General features: G+C 41.6%; 1 protein-coding gene across 1 annotated transcript in view; it reads right to left on the bottom strand.

Annotated features, from left to right (window-relative positions):
* Nucleotides 1–23615, bottom strand: part of CBLN4 (cerebellin 4 precursor) — a 72725-nt gene extending 49110 nt beyond the window's left edge. Inside the window, exon 1 of the mRNA XM_077253170.1 lies at nt 22950–23615. Within this exon, the coding sequence (XP_077109285.1) occupies nt 22950–23258 (309 nt within the window). The 5' untranslated portion in view covers nt 23259–23615. The remainder of the gene's footprint in view (nt 1–22949) is intronic.
* Between the last annotated feature and the right edge of the window lie 2017 nt (nt 23616–25632).

The following is a 25632-nucleotide window of genomic DNA, read 5'->3' as shown; positions in this document are numbered from 1 at the left end:
CATTACATTCTATGGGGGCTGGCTGCATTACATTTTAGGGGGGCTGTGCTGTATTGCAGTCTATGGGGGAGTTTATTACATTATATGGGGGCTGGCTGCATTACATTCTATGGGGCTGTGCTGCATTACATTCTATGGGGGCTGTGCTGCATTACATTCTATGGGGGAATTTATTAAATTCTATGAGGGCTATGCTGCATTACATTCTATGGGGGCTGTGCTGCATTACATTCTATGGGGAGAATGTATTACATTCTATAGGGGCTGTGCTGCATTACATTCTATGTGTGCTGGCTGCATTACATTCTATGGGGGCTGGCTGCATTGCATTCTATGGGGGCTGGCTGCATTACATCCTATGGGGGCTGTGCTGGATTACATTCTATGGGGGGGCTGTATTACATTCTATGGGGGGCTGTATTACATTCTATGGGGGCTACATTATATTCTATGGGGGCTGTATTATATTCTATGGGGAGGTGGGCTGTATTACATTCTATGGGGGGCTGCATTACATTCTATGGGGTGCTGTATTATATTCTATTGAGGGGCTACATTATATTCTCTGGGGGGCTGCATTATGCTCTATGAGGGGGCTACCATATATTATATATGCAGGGGCTGCATTATACTATATGAGGGGGCTGCATTATATTCTCTGGGGGGTTACATTATACTCAGGGGGATACAATATATTCTGTGGGGTGGCTGCATTATACTCTGGGGTGGCATCATTATTCACTATGGGGAATACATTATACTATATGAAGAACTATGGGGTGCATTATACTATGGGAAGTGAATTGTACTACATGGATGACAATGGCGGGGCATTATACTATATGGAGCACTATGAGGAATGCATTATACTATTTGGAGGACTGAGGAGTGTATTATACTATATGGAAGACTGTGGCAGTACATTATACTATATAGATGACTGAGGAGTGTATTATACTATATGGAGGACTGAGAAGTGTATTATACTATAGGGAGGACTATGGGGAGCGTATTATACTATATAGAGGACTGATGGGTGTATTATACTATATGGAGGACTAATTAGTGTATTATACTATATGGAGGACTAAGGTGCACATTATAATATATGGAGGACTATGGGGTGTATTATACTAAACAAGCAAAATGCTGCCTATTCATCGAGTGATTGGATTGTTTATGTGGGAACAGAAATCCTTGTTCTTAGCAGCACATCGCCGGTGTAAACTGTGCTGCTGATAACATGATACTGTATGGGGACAGATTGATCTAATTGTGATTGTTCTGTTCCCTTCATTCTTTCTCAGTTGGTGTAAAGAGGCCGGGAAACAAGTGAACGACTTCAGTATTGTCGATCACACTCATTTAGCGGCCTGAGATTAACGCATGTAAATACAGCAGAAATGCTTCGCAGGGAGACCAGGCAAGGATGATGACAGTTGTAGTTAGCACCCGGCGCCGGGGAATAGCGCTAACTCTACTGCTTTTCACAGCCACCAGAACATTTAATTCTGGTATGTGTAATGATTTTTAGGGTTGATGTCAGGTGCATAATGTCAGCTGCTATCAATCCCTGGTGTAAGTAATGGAGAGGTGTCTATCAGACACCCCCACTACAAGCCCAGACCTGGCGAGATCCAGCGACTCTTCAGAGTGGTGACGGTAGTAACAATACTGCTCTTCACAGTCGCCAAACTCAAGACAAGACCCGGAATATCTGAAGAGTGGTGACGTTACTGAGTTACTGATGTCACCGCTCTTTAGAGTCACCGGATCTCGTGCTGCGCAGCAGAACCAAAAGTGGCTGTAGGCAAAGTTTATGGAGCATCAGAATGATGTTCCATAGCCTTTGGTCGTCTCAATCCCTTCATTATCTACGAGATCCAGTTATGTAGGTAAAGTAGCGGCTTTTCTTGGTACTGCAACTAAAAGCAATAAATAGGACTGAGCTGTAATGCTGGATACAGCTGTGATTATATGTTATATAGTCATGTTACACTCCCCTCACTTCTTGTAGCCTATAAGTGTACAAAGATATTATACAGTCACCATGTGACAAGTTGGTCTGTGTAACTTCAAATGCCAGGGCTGAATTTTAGTCCCAGTCCGGCCCTGGGTCTGGCATTGTCCTGCATTAGGAGGAACCCAGGGTCAACTGCACCAGCATATGGTCTCACAAGGGGTCTGAGGATCTCATCTGGGTACCTGTTGTGAATTTGCTTTTTGCTCCCTCTAGTGGTTACTAGTTTTTTGACTCTGGTTTTTCTGTCATTCCTTTTATCCGCACCTGGGTCGTTAGTTAGGGGTGTTGCTATATAAGCTCCCTGGACCTTCAGTTCAATGCCTGGCAACGTAGTTATCAGAGCTAGTCTGCTGTGCTCTTGTCTACTGATCCTGGTTCCAGTTATATCAGCTAAGTCTGCCTTTTGCTTTTTGCTATTTGTTTTGGTTTTGTATTTTTGTCCAGCTTGTTCCAAATCTATATCCTGACCTTTGCTGGAAGCTCTAGGGGGCTGGTGTTCTCCCCCCGGACCGTTAGACGGTTCGGGGGTTCTTGAATTTCCAGTGTGGATTTTGATAGGGTTTTTGTTGACCATATAAGTTACCTTTCTTTATTCTGCTATCAGTAAGCGGGCCTCTCTGTGCTAAACCTGGTTCATTTCTGTGTTTGTCATTTCCTCTTACCTCACCGTCATTATTTGTGGGGGGCTTCTATCCAGCTTTGGGGTTCCCTTCTCTGGAGGCAAGAAAGGTCTTTGTTTTCCTCTACTAGGGGTAGCTAGATTCTCCGGCTGGCGCGTGTCATCTAGAATCAACGTAGGAATGATCCCCGGCTACTTCTAGTGTTGGCGTTAGGAGTAGATATATGGTCAACCCAGTTACCACTGCCCTATGAGCTGGATTTTTGTATTCTGCAGACTTCCACGTTCCTCTGAGACCCTCGCCATTGGGGTCATAACAGTTTGCCAGGCCAGTATTAAATGTTTAATGCATTGCAGAAGAGGGATTATAAGAAAGAAGATTCTGAGTTTTTTTTTTTTTTTTCTCCTTCCCCTTTACCTCAGAGTGGCTATGCTTGCTGCAGACATGAATGTCCAGACCTTGATTACAAGTGTGGACCAGCTGGCTACTCGTGTGCAGGGCATACAAGACTATGTTATCAGAAATCCTAGGTCAGAACCTAAAATACCGATTCCTGAACTGTTTTCCGGAGACAGGTTTAAGTTTAGGAATTTCGTGAATAATTGTAAATTGTTTTTGTCCCTGAGACCCTGTTCATCAGGAGATTCTGCTCAGCAAGTAAAAATTGTTATTTCGTTCTTACGGGGCGACCCTCAGGATTGGGCTTTTTCGCTGGCGCCAGGAGATCCGGCATTGGCTGATCTTGATGCGTTTTTTCTGGCGCTCGGTTTACTTTATGAGGAACCCAATCTTGAGATTCAGGCAGAAAAGGCCTTGCTGTCTATGTCTCATGGGCAGGACGAGGCTGAAGCGTATTGCCAAAAATTTCGGAAATGGTCCGTGCTGACACATTGGAACGAGTGTGCACTGGCCGCTAATTTTAGAAATGGCCTTTCTGAAGCCATTAAGAATGTTATGGTGGGTTTTCCCATTCCCACAGGTCTGAATGATACTATGGCACTGGCTATTCAAATTGACCGGCGGTTGCGGGAGCGCAAAACCGCAAATTCCCTCATGGTGTTGTCTGAACAGACACCTGATTTAATGCAATGTGATAGAATCCTGACTAGAAATGAGCGGAAAATTCATAGACGCCGGAATGGCTTGTGCTACTACTGTGGTGATTCTACACATGTTATCTCAGCATGCTCTAAACGTATAGCTAAGGTTGTTAGTCCTGTCACCGTTGGTAATTTGCAACCTAAATTTATTCTGTCTGTAACTTTGATTTGCTCACTGTCATCTTATCCTGTCATGGCGTTTGTAGATTCAGGTGCTGCCCTGAGTCTCATGGATCTCTCATTTGCTAAGCGCTGTGGATTTACTCTTGAACCATTAGAAAATCCTATTCCTCTTAGGGGTATTGATGCTACACCATTGGCAGCAAATAAACCGCAGTATTGGACACAGGTTACCATGTGCATGACTCCTGAACACCGCGAGGTGATACGTTTCCTGGTTTTACATAAAATGCATGATTTGGTCGTTTTAGGGTTGCCATGGTTACAGACCCATAATCCAGTCCTGGACTGGAAGGCTATGTCAGTCTCAAGTTGGGGCTGTCGTGGTATTCATGAGGATTCCCTGCCTGTGTCTATTGCTTCTTCTACGCCTTCGGAAGTTCCGGAGTATTTGTCTGATTATCAGGATGTCTTCAGTGAGTCTGAGTCCAGTGCACTGCCTCCTCATAGGGACTGTGACTGTGCTATAGATTTGATCCCAGGCAGTAAATTTCCTAAGGGAAGACTGTTTAATCTGTCGGTACGTGAACATGCCGCTATGCGTTCATATATCAGGGAGTCTCTGGAAAAAGGACATATTCGTCCGTCTTCTTCCCCTCTTGGTGCGGGATTCTTTTTTGTGGCAAAAAAGGACGGATCTTTGAGACCTTGTATTGATTATCGGCTTTTAAATAAGATCACTGTCAAATTTCAGTATCCTTTACCGCTGTTGTCTGACTTGTTTGCCCGGATTAAGGGTGCCAAGTGGTTCACCAAGATAGACCTTCGTGGTGCGTACAACCTTGTGCGCATTAAGCAAGGTGATGAATGGAAAACCGCATTCAATACGCCCGAAGGTCATTTTGAGTACTTGGTGATGCCTTTTGGGCTCTCCAATGCGCCTTCAGTTTTTCAGTCCTTTATGCATGACATTTTCCGGAAGTATCTGGATAAATTTTTGATTGTTTATCTGGATGATATTTTGGTTTTTTCTGATAATTGGGATTCGCATGTGGAGCAGGTCAGGTTGGTCTTTAAAATTTTGCGTGAAAATTCTTTGTTTGTCAAGGGCTCAAAGTGTCTCTTTGGTGTACAGAAGGTTCCCTTTTTGGGGTTCATTTTTTCCCCTTCTGCTGTGGAGATGGACCCAGTCAAGGTCCGAGCTATTCTTGATTGGACTCAGCCCTCGTCAGTTAAGAGTCTTCAGAAGTTCTTGGGCTTCGCTAACTTCTACCGTCGTTTTATCGCTAATTTTTCTAGCATTGTGAAACCTTTGACGGATATGACCAAGAAGGGCTCCGATGTAGCTAACTGGGCTCCTGCTGCCGTGGAGGCTTTCCAGGAGTTGAAACGCCGGTTTACTTCGGCGCCTGTTTTGTGCCAGCCTGACGTCTCACTTCCCTTTCAGGTTGAGGTGGATGCTTCGGAGATTGGGGCAGGGGCCGTTTTGTCGCAGAGAGGCCCTGGTTGCTCTATTATGAAACCTTGTGCCTTTTTCTCTAGGAAGTTTTCGCCTGCCGAGCGAAATTATGATGTGGGCAATCGGGAGTTGTTGGCCATGAAATGGGCATTTGAGGAGTGGCGTCATTGGCTCGAGGGTGCTAAGCATCGTGTGGTGGTCTTGACTGATCACAAAAATCTGATGTATCTCGAGTCTGCTAAACGCCTTAATCCGAGACAGGCCCGCTGGTCATTGTTTTTCTCCCGCTTTGATTTTGTTGTCTCGTATTTACCAGGTTCAAAGAATGTGAAGGCCGATGCTCTTTCTAGGAGCTTTGTGCCTGATGCTCCTGGAGTCGCTGATCCTGTTGGTATTCTTAAAGATGGAGTTATCTTGTCAGCTATTTCTCCGGATCTGCGACGTGTGTTGCAGAGATTTCAGGCTGATAGGCCTGAGTCTTGTCCACCTGACAGACTGTTTGTCCCGGATAAGTGGACCAGCAGAGTCATTTCCGAGGTTCATTCCTCGGTGTTGGCAGGTCACCCGGGAATTTTTGGCACCAGAGATCTGGTGGCCAGGTCCTTTTGGTGGCCTTCCTTGTCAAGGGATGTGCGGTCATTTGTGCAGTCCTGTGGGACTTGTGCTCGAGCTAAGCCTTGCTGTTCTCGTGCCAGCGGTTTGCTCTTGCCCTTGCCTGTCCCGAAGAGACCTTGGACACATATCTCCATGGATTTCATTTCTGATCTTCCGCTATCTCAGGGCATGTCCGTTATCTGGGTGATATGTGATCGCTTCTCCAAGATGGTCCATTTGGTTCCTTTGCCTAAGCTGCCTTCCTCTTCCGATCTGGTTCCTGTGTTTTTCCAGAACGTGGTTCGTTTGCACGGCATCCCTGAGAATATTGTGTCTGACAGAGGATCCCAGTTCGTTTCCAGGTTCTGGCGATCCTTTTGTAGTAGGATGGGCATTGATTTGTCGTTTTCGTCTGCTTTCCATCCTCAGACTAATGGACAGACGGAGCGAACCAATCAGACTTTGGAGGCTTATTTGAGGTGTTTTGTCTCTGCTGATCAGGACGATTGGGTGACATTCTTGCCGTTGGCTGAGTTTGCCCTTAATAATCGGGCTAGTTCCGCCACCTTGGTTTCGCCTTTTTTCTGCAACTCTGGTTTCCATCCTCGCTTTTCTTCGGGTCATGTGGAGCCTTCTGACTGTCCTGGGGTGGATTCTGTGGTGGATAGGTTGCAGCAGATCTGGAATCATGTGGTGGACAACTTGAAGTTGTCACAGGAGAAGGCTCAGCGCTTTGCCAACCGCCGCCGCGGTGTGGGTCCCCGACTACGCGTTGGGGATTTGGTGTGGCTTTCTTCCCGCTTTGTTCCTATGAAGGTCTCCTCTCCCAAATTTAAACCTCGTTTTATTGGGCCTTACAAGATATTGGAAATCCTTAATCCTGTATCTTTTCGTCTGGATCTTCCTGTGTCGTTTGCTATTCACAATGTTTTTCATAGGTCCTTGTTGCGGCGGTACATTGTGCCTGTAGTTCCTTCTGCTGAGCCTCCTGCTCCGGTGTTGGTTGAGGGCGAGTTGGAGTACGTGGTGGAGAAGATCTTGGATTCTCGCCTCTCCAGGCGGAGGCTTCAGTACCTGGTCAAGTGGAAGGGCTATGGTCAGGAGGATAATTCCTGGGTGGTCGCCTCTGATGTTCATGCGGCCGATTTAGTTCGTGCCTTTCATGCCGCTCATCCTGATCGCCCTGGTGGTCGTGGTGAGGGTTCGGTGACCCCTCACTAAGGGGGGGGTACTGTTGTGAATTTGCTTTTTGCTCCCTCTAGTGGTTACTAGTTTTTTGACTCTGGTTTTTCTGTCATTCCTTTTATCCGCACCTGGGTCGTTAGTTAGGGGTGTTGCTATATAAGCTCCCTGGACCTTCAGTTCAATGCCTGGCAACGTAGTTATCAGAGCTAGTCTGCTGTGCTCTTGTCTACTGATCCTGGTTCCAGTTATATCAGCTAAGTCTGCCTTTTGCTTTTTGCTATTTGTTTTGGTTTTGTATTTTTGTCCAGCTTGTTCCAAATCTATATCCTGACCTTTGCTGGAAGCTCTAGGGGGCTGGTGTTCTCCCCCCGGACCGTTAGACGGTTCGGGGGTTCTTGAATTTCCAGTGTGGATTTTGATAGGGTTTTTGTTGACCATATAAGTTACCTTTCTTTATTCTGCTATCAGTAAGCGGGCCTCTCTGTGCTAAACCTGGTTCATTTCTGTGTTTGTCATTTCCTCTTACCTCACCGTCATTATTTGTGGGGGGCTTCTATCCAGCTTTGGGGTTCCCTTCTCTGGAGGCAAGAAAGGTCTTTGTTTTCCTCTACTAGGGGTAGCTAGATTCTCCGGCTGGCGCGTGTCATCTAGAATCAACGTAGGAATGATCCCCGGCTACTTCTAGTGTTGGCGTTAGGAGTAGATATATGGTCAACCCAGTTACCACTGCCCTATGAGCTGGATTTTTGTATTCTGCAGACTTCCACGTTCCTCTGAGACCCTCGCCATTGGGGTCATAACAGGTACCTAATGGAAGTCAGGCTACCTCTGGCGAGGACTCTGTGCAGCCCTCCAAAGAAATGCCACCCCACACCATTACTGACCCACTGCCAAACCAGTCATGCTGAAGAATGTTGCAGGCAGCAGATCGCACTCCACGGCGTCTCCAGACTCTGTCATGCCTGTCACATGTGTTCAGTGTGAACTTGCTTTCATCTGTGAAGAGCACAGGGCGCCAGTGGCAAATTTGCCAATCCTGGTGTTCTTTGGCAAATGCCAAGCGTCCTGCACGGTGTTGTGCTGTGAGCACAACCTCCATCTGTGGACACTGGGCACCCAGACCATCCTCATGGAGTCAGTTTCTAACCATTTGTGCAGACACATGCCCATTTGTGGCCTGCTCGAGGTCATTTTGCAGGGCTCTGGCAGTGCTCCTCCTGTTCCTCCTTGCACAAAGACTAAGGTAGTGGTCCTGCTGCTAGGTCGTTGCCCTCCTACGGCCCCCTCCACGTTTCCTGGTGTACTGGCCTGTCTCCTGGTAGCGCCTCCAGCCTCTCAACACTACGCTGACAGACACAGCAAACCTTCTTGCCACAGCTCGCATTGATGTGCCATCCTGGATGAGCTGCACTACCTGAGCCACTTGTGTGGGTTGTAGAGTCCGTCTCATGCCACCACGAGTGTGAAAGCACAACCAACATTCAAAAGTGACCAAAACATCAGCCAGAAAGCATTGGTACTGAGATGTGGTCTGTGGTCCCCACCTGCAAAACCACTCCTTTACTGAGTGTGTCTTGATAATTGCCAATAATTTCCATCTGTTGTCTATTCCATTTGCACAATAGCATGTGAAATTGATTGTCAAACAGTGTTGCTTCCTAAGTGGACAGTTTGATTTCACAGAAGTTTGATTTTCTTAGAGCTATATTCTGTTGTTTAAGTGTTCCCTTTATTTTCTGAGCAGTGTTTATATATATATATATATATATATATATATATATATATATATATATATATATATATATATATATATATATATATATATATATACACAGTACAGACCAAAAGTTTGGACACACCTTCTCATTTAAAGATTTTTCTGTATTTCCATGACTATGAAAATTGTACATTCACACTGAAGGCATCAAAACTATGAATTAACACATGTGGAATTATATACTTAACAAAAAATTGTGAAACAACTGAAATTATGTCTTATATTCTAGGCTCTTCAAAGTAGCCACCTTTTGCTTTGATGACGGCTTTGCACTCTCTTGGCATTCTCTTGATGAGCTTCAAGAGGTAGTCACCGGGAATGGTTTTCACTTCACAGGTGTGCCCTGACAGGTTTAATAAGTGGGATTTCTTGCCTTATAAATGGGGTTGGGACCATCAGTTGTGTTGTGCAGAAGTCTGGTGGATACACAGCTGATAGTCCTACTGAATAGACTGTTAGAATTTGTATTAGGGCAAGAAAGAAGCAGCTAAGTAAAGAAAAATGAGTGGCCATCATAACTTTAAGAAATGAAGGTCAGTCAGTCTGAAAAATTGTGAAAACTTTGAAAGTGTCCCCAAGTGCAGTGGCAAAAACCATCAAGAGCTACAAAGAAACTGGCTCACATGAGAAATGCTCCAGGAAGGGAAGACCAAGAATCACCTCTGCATTTGAGGTTAAGTTTATCCGAATGACCAGCCTCAGAAATCGCAGTTTAACAACAGCTCAGACTAGTTCAATGCAAGACAGAGTTCTAGCAGCAGACACATATCTACAACAACTGAGGAGACTTTGTGCAGCAGGCCTTCATGGTAAAATAGCTGCTAGGAAACCACTGCTAAGGACAGGCAACAAGCAGAAGAGACTTGTTTGGGCTAAAGAACACAAGGAATGGACATTAGACCAGTGGAAATCTGTGCTTTGGTCTGATAAGTCCAAATTTGAGATCTTTGGTTCCAACCACCGTGTCTTTGTGCGACGCAGAAAAGGTGAACGGATGGACTCTACATGCTTGGTTCCCACCGTGAAGCATGGAGGAGGAGGTGTGATAATGGGGGTGCTTTACTGGTGACACTGTTGGGGATTTATTCAAAATTGAAGGCATACTGAACCAGCATGGCTACCACACCATCTTGCAGAGGCATGCTATTCCATCCGGTTTGCAATTAGCTGCACCATCATTTATTTTTCAACCTCCAGGCTGTGTAAGGGCTATTTGACCAAGGAGAGTGATGGGGTGCTACGCCAGATGAGCTGGCCTCCACAGTCAAAAGACCTGAATCCAATCGAGATGGTTTGAGGTGAGCTGGACTGCAGAGTGAAGGCAAAAGGGCCAACAAGTGCTAAGCATCTCTGGGAACTCCTTCAAGATTGTTGGAAGACCATTCCCGGTGACTACCTCTTGAAGCTCATCAAGAGAATGCCAAGAGTGTGCAAAGCAGTCATCAAAGCAAAAGGTGGCTACTTTGATGAACCTAGAATATAAGACTTAATTTCAGTTGTTTCACACTTTTTTGTTAAGCATATAATTCCACATGTGTTAATTCATAGTTTTGATGCCTTCAGTGTGAATGTGCAATTTTCATAGTCATGAAAATACAGAAAAATCTTTAAATGAGAAGGTGTGTCCAAACTTTTGGTCTGTACTGTGTATATATATATATATGTATAGGGTTTCTGATCGTTGAAGTCCATCTGCTGGGACTCCAGCGATCTGAAAAATGGGGACCTAGAGAGTCTTGCTTTGAGTGAAGAAACAAAGCGCATGCTCGGTCAACACGCTATTCATTGTTTATGGGACTGCCGGAAATAGCCAAGTACAGTGCTCTGCTATCTCCAGCAGTCCCATACACAAGGGATGTAGTATGCGTCGATCATGAGCACTCCCACTCCAACCAACTTGTTGATGGCTTCCAGGTAGAAATAGATTTATTTTTTGCCCTACACAAATAAAATCTGAAAGCATATTATTTTATCCATTATTAATAAAAGTACAATTTCACAATAAAAGTCTCAGATTACGCATGTTACTGTGAAGGTTTTCAGACTCTTGACTATAGAGTGATGTGAATACATTATATCTGCTCATTGTCAGCGAGAATCTCTCAGCTCTCTAATTACTGCACTAATAATGAATGGATAATTATAAATTCATCGAGATCATTAGAAAACGGCAGAACAATATCCTAAACAAGAAGAAAACACAGCCTGGAATTATTCACATTCATTCATTCTTTCAATTAGAGATTGATTGAGTCACTCATACATTCCTTTCAAAGTTTGATTTATATCCGTTCCCTCATATCAGCCTGACTTTTATTAAATCAAGTTGCAAAAAAATTAGATTTAATTAATTTATTCAATTGTTTATTCATTTTTAGATTCATTTATATATTCATCCATTTATTCAATCCATTTCCATTCATTTCTACAATTTTTTTCCTATCAAGTTGAAGAATTTTATCAACTCCTGTCACTAACTAATCTTAGACTAACTGACTCATTAATTCATTAATTCTTAAATCCAATAATTTGTATATTTAATCAATTGTTCCCTCATTAATTTAATAATCTGGTTTGCAAGATATATATTATTTCAATTAGAGAATCCTAGTCAGGTCTCCCAAGAACTTATAACAAAGCAAAAGTGGAAAATATAAAACGTAACTTTTATTGACTAAAGCCACAAACAAAAAACAAACCAAACACCCAAGTAATTAGAATGAGGACAGATGTCTTTAACAAGTGGTGTACTGACCAAAAAGACCAATTGTCCCCTAACAGGATCAGTTGATTAATCTGTATATGTTTTTTAGAGAAATCAACTTGACACTAGGATATATCTTGTAAAAGAGCTGAAGTCAAAAATACATAAATAACACTCAGCATCATTATATACCTAGTTCCATGTAAAAACAATACATTGCCAGTAGCAGACACATATAACAAATGCCACCGGTGACTATGTACATATAGTAAAAAAAGGAACAATCTCACCCGTTCCTAGGTGTGGGCTGAGGAGCGCCGGATAACCTCTGATCAGGGAAAAATCCGGAGAAAAGAGACGACAGTCCCTATGTCAGTCCCTATGGTGCTATCAATGCGCTATCCCCCAATGCTCCTGCTCTTACAAGGGCAGTCCACAGCTACCCCTGCACACACATGCCCTGCACTCTCCCTATTGATGATACGTCCCGACGCGTTTCATTCAAGCTGATTCTTCAGGGGACTTGCTTGTGCATGGAGAAAAAGTGCCTATGTGCTAAAAAGGTTGGGACAAACAGTCCTGCCACCCTCTATGCTGTCCTGCAGAGGACCTCCCAAGAACTTAGGTAGAGTGACCAATTCTTTTACTTAAGGATTCATTCACTGATTTAAAAATTAACTTGCTCATTTTTTCATTCATTCATACACTAATTCGTTAAGCCACTAGTTCCATCATCTCATAATCTGATTGTGTCTTTTTTCCCCCAAAGAAAGTGCAGAATCATGAAATAGTTCAAGAAACTCCAACTAAGGTCACCTTCACACATGTACGTTTGCTCACTGGTGTACGTTTGCTCACTGGTGTACGTTTGCCTTGTTGCTCTGTGTTCTCATCTACTGCTGTCTGACCTTGGACCTCGTTCTGACCATTCGTTTGCTTTGACCCTTTGCTTGATTCGCTGTCTTCCAGGTATTTAGATCCCTTACACATGACCTGACTGTATTTTTGTCTCATCCCTCTGTCTATGACATAAGCTTGTGGCTTTTGACCCCTGGACTATGACCCGACTATTCTTTTGTATTAACCCTCTGTCTTTGACTCACCATCCTGGCTTCTGTCCTCAGACCTTTTGATTACCAAGCCTCTCGGCTTGTCCGTGAGTATTGATTAGCATCACAGATAATATAAAGCTCTACAAGGCATCTATCTAAGCCAAAAAAATTAATAATGAAATGAAGAAAAATACTTGGTTTCCCCCATATTTTTTAAAATCAGCAAAGGTAAAGCAGACAGCTCTTAGCTGATTTAATAATGCTTGGAATGTCACTGGTTATTGGGCCCTTCCCAGCCCAAAAATACCAGTCCATAGCCACCCCAAAAGTGGCACATCCCATGAGATGCTCCAATTCCAGCGCTTCGCTCTTCCCGATTGCCCTGGTGCTTTGGAAATCGGGGTAATGGTTTGTGGGGATGATGTCAGCTGTAAATTGTCCAAAAACATAGCTGACATCAAGCCCCGATGTTAGTAATGGAGAGGTATCTATCAGACACCCCATTACTAACCAAGTAATAAAAAAAAAACACACACATACCAAAAATGCTTTAATGGAATAAAGACTCCCTGACACTTTCCCCGATTCACCAATTTATTAAAAGCTGAAGAAAATCCCGCACACGTCCGATGTAGTGAAGTCCAGTGATTCCAACAAACAAAGGATGTGGAGCCTCACTGTGACGTTCCATAGCCATTGCTTATAGCCACTTTCAGGCCCCGCTGCACTGTGCTAGGCCCAGCGACTCTGAAGAGCCGTGACATCCGTAATGTTACCGCTCTTCACAGGCGCCGAGTCATGAAGAGGGCAGCTTAACCCAGAATGTCTGAAGAGCAGTAACATTACTAAGGTCAAAACTCTGCAGAGTCACCGGGTCTCGTACAACACTGCAGGACACGATCTGTGTGAATATAGGGACTTGTAAGCAGCACCATAGATTATAATGGTATGCCTGTGCACATGTCTCTGGTATGTGTGAACGCAGACACCACGCGCACCGGAAACACAGACGTGTGAAGGGACCTTAGTCTGCAGTCACACTATCAGTATTTGGTCAGTTTTTTACCTCAGGATTTGTAAGCCAAAACCAGGAGTGGAAGAATTAGAGGAAAAGTATAATAGAAACATATGCACCACTTCTGCATTTATCACCCACTCCTGGCTTTGGCTGAGAAATACTGAGGTAAAATACTGACCAAATACTGATAGTGTGACCATAAACCTTAGTCTGACTAACTGAGTGAGCAAATGAATGAACGAATGAATGATAGAATGAAATATTTGTGTACTTATTCAATTATCAGATGACTGACGTGATTGATTGATTGATTGATTATTTGTTTAATTCATTCCTTCAATGAATTGTTTATTCTTCTTATTTATATTTTCTAATATTTATATTTTACAATTGTAAAGAGGTTTTAGGAAAGTGAGTGCCAAATTCTGTAAAATACTTAAAATAACAAGCTCAGCTTTTATCCCCCTCCCTGGGTCCATCGACCTCCCTCTGCCGCTCAGGGGCTTAACTGTAACAGGTGTGGGAGTTGTAATTGCATTGGGGCCCTGGAGACTAGCAAGGGCCCAAAAGGTCCCTATGCCCCACAGGAAAAGACTATTACTATTAAAGACCTGTTATAGTTGGAGATTTTGCTTTGGGGCCCACAAGCTTCGAGTTACGCCACTGCCGCTGCTGCTGTGATCTCAGTGTTTTGGCTACAGCGGTGACGTTGCGTTGATAATGAGCGTCTCTCCTCTAGCCAGTCACTGAGCTCAGCGGTTGTATCGCGGTTGCATCGCATGTGCTGCTGAGCTCAGTGACTGGCAAAAGTGGTGACACGCGCCGTTGACGCCACATCACCTCTACAACCAAAACGCTGGACCTAATGAGGTTGAGTGTCTGCTGAGTTTGAGGGGTTTTTTTAAGTATTTTACAGAGGTTGAGACCCACTGTCCTGAAATTGGACAATCCCTTTAAGATGACTAAAGGAAATACTACGAGAATAGGGCTGGTAGTCTGACGATGTTGGACTCAAGGAACCAAAGGGCGACAGGAGAATTTGATGATGCGGTTAGTCAAATCTTCCTATTGTCCTCTGGTTTCTTGAGTTCAACATCGGCAGAGCAGACTACTACCCCTATTCTCCTACTATTTGCTCTACACAATGGAATTTCCAAACTCAAGGGTGCTGCAGCAGCTGAATCCTCAGTTGTGGATCAAACAACCCTGTAAGGCGAACCTCTCACTCAGCATAGATTTTCCTCCCTGGGATAAGACTCTTGGTCCATTTTTCCTTTAGGATGACTGATGCTCTCCCCAATCAATATTCATTGACACATTTGTGCATTTCCTTTTTTTCACTCATTGATTCACCATATAACCCCCATTACTAACCTATAGATTTGTCCGAGAGAGAAGATGAGACCCCAGAGCCCGTGTAGTCACCCACCCCTTATTATAGGACAGCTATGGTCCCCCGGACGTGTCGCATATTACAGCCATGATGTCTATAATGGCCGAGCGGTGACTGTATTTATATCACCTTTACTTCCTGCACATCCGGAAATGTCTGACTACATCTGTTCCTACAATTATTGCAATTATTAGACCGATATAGGAAGCTCCAGCAAATGTCAAAGCTATTAAAATAGTAATGTCAAATGGTAGACAGATGTAGCAGAGCTGAGACTGACATTTAGCATATGGTGAAATGACAACGTTCTATATGTGGGTTACATAGGACTGCAGGTGATACCTACTACATTATATGTACTCAGAGTGTTATATTTGTGTTATTTGTGCTGTTACATAGGACTGCAGGTGACACCTACAACATTATCTGTACTCAGAGAGCTATGTCTGTGTTATCTGTGGTGTTACAAAGGACTGCAGGTGACATCTATGACATTATCTTTACCTACAGTGTTATATCTGGTGTTACATAGGACTGCAGGTGACACCTACAACATTATCTGTACTCAGAGAGCTATGTCTGTGTTATCTGTGGTGTTACAAAGGACTGCAGGTGACATCTATGACATTATCTTTACCTACAGTGTTATCTCTGGTGTTACATAGGACTGCAGGTGACACCTACAACATTATCTGTACTCAGAGTGGGATATCTGTGTTATATGTGTTGTTACATAGGACTGCAGGTGACATATATGACATTATCTGTACTCAGAGAGTTATCACTGTTATCTGTGATGTTACATAGGACTGCACGTGACATCTACTACATTATCTGTACTCAGAGTTATCACTGTGCTATCTGTTGTGTTACATAGGACTGCAGATGATATCTACTACATTATCTGTACTCAGAGTTATAACTGTGTTACCTGTGGTGTTACATGGGACTGCAGGTGACAGTCTCTGTACTCAGAATGGTATGTCTGTGTAATCTATGGTGTTACATAGGTCTGCAGGTGACATCTACAACATAATCTGTACCTAGAGTGTGATATCTGTGGTGTTACATAGGACTGCAGGTGACACCTAGAACATTATCTGTACTCAGAGTGATATATCTGTGTTATATGTGGTGCTACATAGGACTGCAGGTGACATGTATGACATTATCTGTACTGAGAGTGATATATCTGTGGTGTTAAATGAGACTGCAGATATCATCTACTTCATTATCTGTACTCAGAGAGTTATCACTGTGTTATCCATGTTGTTACATAGGACTTCAGGTGACATCTACTTCATTATCTGTACTCAGAGAGTTATCACTGTGTTATCCATGTTGTTACATAGGCCTGCAGGTAACAACTACTACATTATCTGTACTCAGAGAGTTATCACTGTGTTATCCATGTTGTTACATAGGCCTGCAGGTAACATCTACTACATTTTCTGTACTTGGAGAATTATCACTGTTTTACCTGTGGTGTTACATAGGACTGCAGGTAATATCTACTACATTATATGTGCACAGGAAGATATCACTGTGTGTTCTCTGTAGTGTTACATAGGACTGCAGATGACATTTACTACACGTGTATATTCAGATTACAGTACAATGGATTATCCAAGACAAAGGATAATCAGAAGTGGAGCCACGTTGTGTCGGTGCCATAGTTGTCGGTAAGTAATGGACCTCTTTCTGGCCTTACCACAATGTATAAACTTCGCATTCCCCAAAGGGCAACTTGGCAAACTCAGCTCTGCTACATCTGCATAATATATTCATTCTGGAATAGCCCTGTTTCTAGGTGAATCGCCTGCTAGGAGTAGTAGTTCCACAGCAGTCCATGACTGTACAGTAGAGAGGCAACGGCCAGGCTGTGCGCAGAGCTGCACAATACATACTACTCTATACACCAGGCAGTCAGGAAATGCTGAGGGTTGTAGTCTTCTCATAACCAGTTATAGACTGTTGTCTATGGACAGAATTTAAGGTAGATGCTGTCAGGGCATGCTGAGAGTTGTTGTCTCTCTTCAGTTTTAGGATCATAAATTTCACTATGTTGGCGTACAGGTCATACCGCTTTGGGACATGATGGGAGTTGTACTCTCTTAGTAATAGTAGGAATGCAGATATTCTCCATATTTGGGGCATGCTGGGAGTTATAGTCCACCAAATATTTAAAAGGAGCACAAATAGGCTTGTGGGGTTTATAAAATCGTCTGGTAATGAGGAGATGATGGGGGTTATGATGAAAGGGATGCTCAGGGTGATCCAGCTCTTCTCCATGTGCCCATTAACCCATTGAGTGCAGCACAGTGTATCATCATTGGTGCTCAGATCCAAGCCTTCCTTAATTTTGGGGTCTTCTTTGGTCCAGATCTCGCCTCCCAGCATCAGACAGTGAGCAGTGTGGCCTGTGGCTATGTAGCCCCCCAGCTGTGCCCCCTGCTGGCAGCCTCTAGCCAGTTGTCTCTTCAGTTGCAGAAAATTAAATAACTCCATGATAAGGATTTCGTCAGTGACTTCCTTCATTCATGATGTACATGTTTTATCCTGCTGCCTCTGACAAAACTCATTATACGGGAGTCACCGAACATTGTAAAATGTGACATTGTACTTTTGTGGAACTACAACTCCCAGCATACATGTCTACGAGCTGTCGGGGGATTCTGTGAAGTTTACAGTAGCTCTGCCTCAGTTGCAGTGCTACAGCCTGAAGAAGCTGTCGGGAGATGTTGGGAGTAGTAGTCTGGCAGCAGACTGAGGAGTGACTGCACCATTAATAGATCGCAGGAGTTATCAATTCCTAATTACAGCAGACAGGAATATAAGGCATGAAATATTTATCAGATGCTGCACTGAGTATAGAGGGTGGGGGGCGTACAGTGGGGGGAGGCTTTCTCCTGAACTTGCAGCAATGCACTTATCATTTACTGCAGCCAAGGGGAGAAGCTCCGGAGATTTCACCTGTGGATCGTCCAGAGCCGCATCAAGTCTTCACATCGCCCTGAGCCTGGACCACAGAGGGGCCACATCTCCATGTCATACACCACTGTATCTCACCTGCCCTACTAAGGAGGCTATCCTCTACTGTTAGATTAGGAGGGGTCATCTATAGATGTGATATGTGGAAGGATAGCCTGAACTACAGAAGAGGAACTTATATGTGTTCTATCAGGGAGGCTAGCCTGTGCTTATTATAGCGGAAGGCTACAATAGAAAGGAGGCATAGCTTTTATCTATTATATGAAGGAGCATCATGTATATATTATATAGGGGGTGCTAGCCTTTTTTATCTGAGAAAGTATCATGTATATATTGCATAAGGAAGGCTATCCTTTATTATCTGAGGGGGTATCATTTATATACTACAGAAGGAGGCTATCCTTTATCATATGGGGGAGTGCAATGTGTATACTATATAAGAGGCTATCCTTTATTATATGAGGAAGTACCATGTATATATTATATAAGGAGGCTATCCTTTATTATATGAGGAAGTCCAATGTATATACTATATAAGGAGGCTATCCTTTATTATATGAGGAAGTGCCATGTATATACTGTATAAGGAGGCTATACTTTATTATATGGGGGCATGCCATGTATATACTATATAAGGAGGCTATCCTTTTTTATATGAGGGAGTACCATGTATATCTTATATAAGGAGGCTATCCTTTATTATATGAGGAAGTGCCATGTATATATTATATAAGGAGGCTATCCTTTATTATATGAGGGTGTAACGTGTATATACTGTATAAGGCTATACTTTATTCTATAAGGGAGCACCATGTATATACTATATAAGTAGGCTATCCTTTATTATATGAGAAAGCAGCATTTATATATTATATAAGGAGGCTATCCTTTATTATATGAGAGAGTACCATTGTATATACTATATAAGGAGGCTATACTTTATTATATAAGGGAGTACAATGTATTTACTACATAAAGAGGCTATCCTTTATTATATCAGGGAGAACCATGTATGTACTGTATAAGGAGGCTATCCTTTATCATATGAGGGAGTATCATGTATATACTATATAAAGAGATGTTCTATTATTATATGAAGGAGTATCCTGTATACATTATATAAGGGGTGCTATCCTTGGTCATATGAAGAAACAACCTGTATATATTATACAAAAGGGAGGCTATATTTTATTATGTTACAGAGTATCATGCATATACAATACAAGCCCTATCTTTGATTATATGAGGAAGCATGTATAAATTATATAAGGGAGGCGATCCTTTATTATATGGGAGAGTATCCGAATAGGTTTTACAGAAATGGAGGCTATCCTCTATCTGTTTGTTGCACTACTGGTCAGCTACCTGTCAGTGAGATTGAGATTCTTTCAGGCAGCATATACTTTACTATTTCGAAAGATCAGACTTTACTGACACTAGTCTCTGGGTTTTTTCTCTGGAGCTGTACCAATTCTGTTGGACAAGCAACATTTTATCAGAGATATTGGGCAAACTACTCATTGCCGGACCAGTGCCACTCCTAAGAAGCATTTTTTTTTTACTTAATACACAATCCCACTACTGTTCCGTTTAATAAGTGGTTGTAGTTAGGAGGATCTTTTAGGCAGGATCCCTTTTTTCAGTTACATTTGAGAAACGTTACACCGGAATTCCAAGACCGTATTAGTTATATTAGCCATACTCTACAGCGACATTGGGCAGTAACTGTTATGGGTTAGGCAGGGTATCGTTTCTGTTAGGCAGGAGATCCTTACATCAGATCATCAGTTTTGTTAGACTGGTCATAAGTTTTTGGGAACCTTATAATATCTGTTTTATCAAGCATTATTTATTACACTTCATCACTTATATCATCACATTGGGCAGGGTATCTGTTATTAGGCCGTTATCTAGTGCGGGATATCAGTTGTTAGGCAGGGTATCAATTATCAAGACAGAATATCAATTCTCAGGAATGAAGCTACATATCAGTTATGTTAGGCAGGGTTATTAGTAATTCTGTAGTGTATCGGGGATTGGGTAGGATATTATAGAATATATCATTTTCTGTAAAACAGTTATTAGGCAGGATTTCAGTTATTATATAGGGTATACGTTTGTTAGAAAAGGCATTAGCTATTAGTCCGAGTTTCAGTTGTTAGGAAGGGTATGAGTTTTTGGGGCAAGGTATCAGTTATTAAGCATGGTATCAGTTATTATGTAGGGCATCAGTTGTTAGGGAGGGTATAAGACACCAAGCAGGGTGTCAGTTATTGGACAGAGTATCAATTATTAGGCAGGGCAAAATGTATTAACCAGGGATTGACGTACTATGCATAATATGAGTTATTAGGTAATGTACAAGTTATTAGACAGGTGATTAGTTATTAGGTACGGTATTTTATTGTAATAGACAAGAGCGGAAACTGGTATTAGATAGCAAATTAGTTATTAGGCAGATTATTAATTATAAGACACACTATCAGTTAATAGTATAATTTTTAAGTAGGGTATCAGTTGTTAGGCATAATCTGTTATTAGGCAGGATATCAGTTATTAGGTAAAGATATCAGTTATTAGGCAGGGTAGCTATTATTAGGCAGCATATCTATATTAGCCAGGACATCAGTTAATAGGCAGAGTATCTTTTATTAAGTAGAGTATAAGTTATTAGGTAAGATATCAGTTATTAGGCAGGGTATCCGTTATTATCGAAGGGTAGCAATTATTAGGCAGGATATCAGTTATTAGTTAAGATATCAGTTATTAGGCAGGATATCAGTTATTAGGTAAGATATCAGTTATTAGGCAGGGTAGCTATTATTAGGAAGGATATCTGCTATTAGCCAGGACATCAGTTAATAGGCAGAGTATCTTTTATTAAGCAGGATATCAGTTATTAGGTAAGATATCAGTTATTAGGCATGGTATCTGTTATTATCACAGGGTAGCAATTATTAGGCAGGGTATCAGTTATTAGGTAAGATATCAGTTATTAGGCAGGGTATTTTCTATTAGCCAGGGTATCAGTTATTAGGCAGGATATCCGTTAATTAGCAGGCTATCAGGTATTATCTCAAGATAGCAATTATTAGGCAGGATATCTGTTATTAGGTAAGATATCAGTTATTAGGCAGGATATCTGTTAATTAGCAGGGTATGAGGTATAATCACAAGATATCAATTATTAGGCAAAATATTAGTTATTAGGCAAGATATCAGTGGCAGGGTATTATCTATTAGGCAGGATATCAGTTATTATACAGGATATAAGTTATTAGATCAGTTATTAGGCAGGGTAGCTATTATTAAGCAGGATATCCGTTATTAGGCAGGGTATCTGTTATTAGGTTAGTTATTATACAGGGTAAGTTATTATACAGGGTATCAGTTATTAGGCTGGGTATCAGTTATTAGGTCAGTTATTAGGCAGGGTATAAGTTATTAGGCAGGGTATCAGCTATTAGGTCAGTTATTATACAGGGTATCAGTTATTAGGCAGGGTATCAGTTATTAGGTAGGGTATCAGTTATTAGGTCAGTTATTATACAGGGTATCAGTTATTAGGCAGGGTATCAGTTATTAGGTCAGTTATTATATAGGGTATCAGTTATTAGGCAGGATATCAGTGATTAGGTCAGTTATTATACAGGGTATCAGTTATTAGGCAGGGTATAAGTTATTAGGTCAGTTATTAGGTAGGGTATCAGTTATTAGGTCAGTTATTAGGCAGGGTATCAGTTATTAGACAGGGTATCAGTTATTAGGTCAGTTATTATACAGGGTATCAGTTATGTCAGTTATTATACAGGGTATCAGTTATTAGGCAGGGTATCAGTTATTATACAGGGTATCAGTTATTAGGCAGGGTATCAGTTATTAGGTCAGTTATTATACAGGGTATCAGTTATTATGCCAGTTATTATACAGGGTATCAGTTATTAGGCAGGGTATCAGTTATTAGGTCAGTTATTATACAGGGTATCAGTTATTAGGCAGGGTATCAGTTATTATACAGGGTATCAGTTATTATACAGGGTATCAGTTATTAGGTCAGTTATTATACAGGGTATCAGTTATTAGGTCAGTTATTATACAGGGTATCAGTTATTAGGTCAGTTATTATACAGGGTATCAGTTATTAGGTCAGTTATTATACAGGGTATCAGTTATTATATAGGGTATCAGTTATTAGGCAGGATATCAGTGATTAGGTCAGTTATTATACAGGGTATCAGTTATTAGGTCAGTTATTATACAGGGTATCAGTTATGAGGCAGGGTATCAGTTATTAGGTCAGTTATTATACAGGGTATCAGTTATTAGGTCAGTTATTATACAGGGTATCAGTTATTAGGTCAGTTATTATACAGGGTATCAGTTATTAGGTCAGTTATTATACAGGGTATCAGTTATTATATAGGGTATCAGTTATTAGGCAGGATATCAGTGATTAGGTCAGTTATTATACAGGGTATCAGTTATTAGGTCAGTTATTATACAGGGTATCAGTTATTAGGCAGGGTATCAGTTATTAGGTCAGTTATTATACAGGGTATCAGTGATTAGGTCAGTTATTATACAGGGTATCAGTTATTAGGTCAGTTATTATACAGGGTATCAGTTATTAGGCAGGATATCAGTGATTAGGTCAGTTATTATACAGGGTATCAGTTATTAGGTCAGTTATTATACAGGGTATCAGTTATTAGGTCAGTTATTATACAGGGTATCAGTTATTAGGCAGGATATCAGTGATTAGGTCAGTTATTATACAGGGTATCAGTTATTAGGTCAGTTATTAGGCAGGGTATCAGTTATTATGTCAGTTATTATACAGGGTATCAGTTATTATGTCAGTTATTATACAGGGTATCAGTTATTAGGCAGGGTATTTGCAGAGGAAGCTTTACCTGGTCGAAGTAGATGATTCGCGTCTTGTTGCTCATCTCGGACGGCTCGTGGTTGGTGCTCCTGACCGCAGAGAATGCCACCTTGGAGTTTGCTGCTCTGACGGAGATCCCCAGCGGAGACGAGGACGAGCCCTTGGAGTCCGTGGCCGGGTTGGAGTCACACACCACCAGACACTTGCCCTCCAGCACTATGGGCTCGGTGTCGTTTTGCGCCCGGGCAGGGGAGGCTTGGAGCAGGAGCGCGCAGGTGACGGCCGCCAGCACCGCGGACAGCCGCCCACAGGAGCGCAGCGAGTTCAGCCCCGGCATCCTGTCCACTCTCCTCTCTCTCAGCTCAGCACAAAGAAAAAACCCACCAGCCAAAAAAAAAAAGCAAAAAAGGCTTCACAGTTTCCAAAATGTCCCCCCTCCTGGAAGAAAGAGTCTCCTGTCCACTTTCCAAATCCTAAACTCTTCCTCATCCAACTCCACATCCACAGTGAATTACTGATGAGGAGGCTCATGGAGCAGCAGCCTGGAGGTGGCCATCATGTAACTACCACCTCCATCAGATCCTCCTGGAGCTGGCGGGGTATTGATCCACTGTGCAGCCAGCAGCCCAGAGCAGAACTCTCCTCTCACTGCGCGCACAATCCACACTCCTCATTCCCCAAAGCCTTATGTCATAAGAAAGTGGCTCAGCCCTCAGCCTGCACCATGTACAGCGCCTGTAAGACGGGAGGAGGGACTGGGAGACCTGGGCTGCACTACCTGCTCCGACACACTCCCTCCAAACTTTATAGCAAAGAGAAGAAGCAACCAGTCACTGCAGAAAAGACATAGATGGAAAATAAGATATGGAAAACGTCAAATATACTCATCTATCTATCTATCCCATATCTATGTATCTATCCCATATCTATCTATCTATCTATCTATCTATCTATCTATCTATCTATCTATCTATCCCATATCTATCTATCTATCTATCTATCTATCTATCTATCTATCTATCTATCTATCCCATATCTATCTATCTATCTATCTATGTATGTATCTATCCCATATCTATCTATCTATCTATGTATCTATCTATCCCATATCTATCTATCTATCTATCTATCTATCTATCTATCTATCTATCTATCTATCTATCTATGTATCTATCCCATATCTATCTATCTATCTATGTATCTATCCCATATCTATCTATCTATCTATCTATCTATCTATCTATCTATCTATCTATCCCATATCTATCTATCTATCTATCTATCTATCTATCTATCTATCCCATATCTATCTATCTATCTATCTATCTATCTATCTATCTATCTATCTATCTATCTATCTATCTATCCCATATCTATCTATATATCCCATATCTATCTGTCTATGTATCTATCTATCTATCTATCCCTTATCTATCTATCTATCTATCTATCTATCTATCTATCCCATATCTATCTATCTATCTATCTATCTATCTATCTATCTATCTATCCCATATCTATCTATCTATATATCTATCTATGTATCTATCCCATATCTATCTATCTATGTATCTATCTATCCCATATCTATCTATCTCATATCTATGTATCTATCTATGTATCTATCTATCCCATATCTATCTATCTATCTATCTATCTATCTATCTATCTATCTATCTATCTATGTATCTATCCCATATCTATCTATCTATCTATCTATCTATCTATCTATCTATCTATGTATCTATCCCATATCTATCTATCTATCTATCTATCTATCTATCTATCTATCTATCTATCCCATATCTATCCCATATCTATCTATCTATCTATCTATCTATCTATCTATCTATCTATCTATCCCATATCTATCTATCTATCTATCTATCTATCTATCTATCTATCTATCCCATATCTATCTATCTATCTATCTATCTATCTATCTATCTATCTATCTATCTATCCCATATCTATCTATCTATCTATCCCATATCTATCTATCTCATATCGATCTATGTATCTCATATCTATCTATCTATCTATTTATCTATCTATCTATCTATCTATCTATCTATCTATCTATCCCATATCTATCTATCTATCTATCTATCTATCTATCTATCTATCTATCTATGTATCTATGATCTATCTATCTCTGTCTTCTATCTATTATATAGAAACACGGAAAACACATAAGGCTCCTAAAACAATATATAATCATGATAGTACAAAGATTCAGATATTAGAGCCTTGGCAAAAGGAATTGTGGGACACACTGAAACTTAGAACTGAAACGACCACAGGAAATAACCAGTGCAATAGTCCATAATTTAGATAGATATCACAAAATTTATTGATGAATACAAAAAGTAACAGAGAGAGAGGAGGAAATAAACTGTCCAAAGCACATTAAATGACAGGGAAGCAGGGTGACACAACTGTTCAAATGGAATCAAGTATAACATAGTGCCTATAGCAACTGGGATGTTGTATGTAAAACACATCATGTACTGCCAAGAAGCATTGCTACACCAATAAAGGGAAGTTCCTATGTATAAATGAGCACTAATCAGCAAGATACATTCTCTATGGATGAAGTAACATACCCAGTAAAAGTTGCAGAGTGTGCCATGCCGTCTCCCGCCCTCCCCGACGCGCGTTTCGGATAAAACTTCGCCCTCTGAGGAAGGTTAATCTGAAACGCGCATCGG

The sequence above is a fragment of the Ranitomeya variabilis genome, chromosome 4, assembly GCF_051348905.1.
Source record: "Ranitomeya variabilis isolate aRanVar5 chromosome 4, aRanVar5.hap1, whole genome shotgun sequence".
Taxonomy (NCBI): domain Eukaryota; kingdom Metazoa; phylum Chordata; class Amphibia; order Anura; family Dendrobatidae; genus Ranitomeya; species Ranitomeya variabilis.
This window is presented reverse-complemented; position numbering and strand designations above follow the sequence as displayed.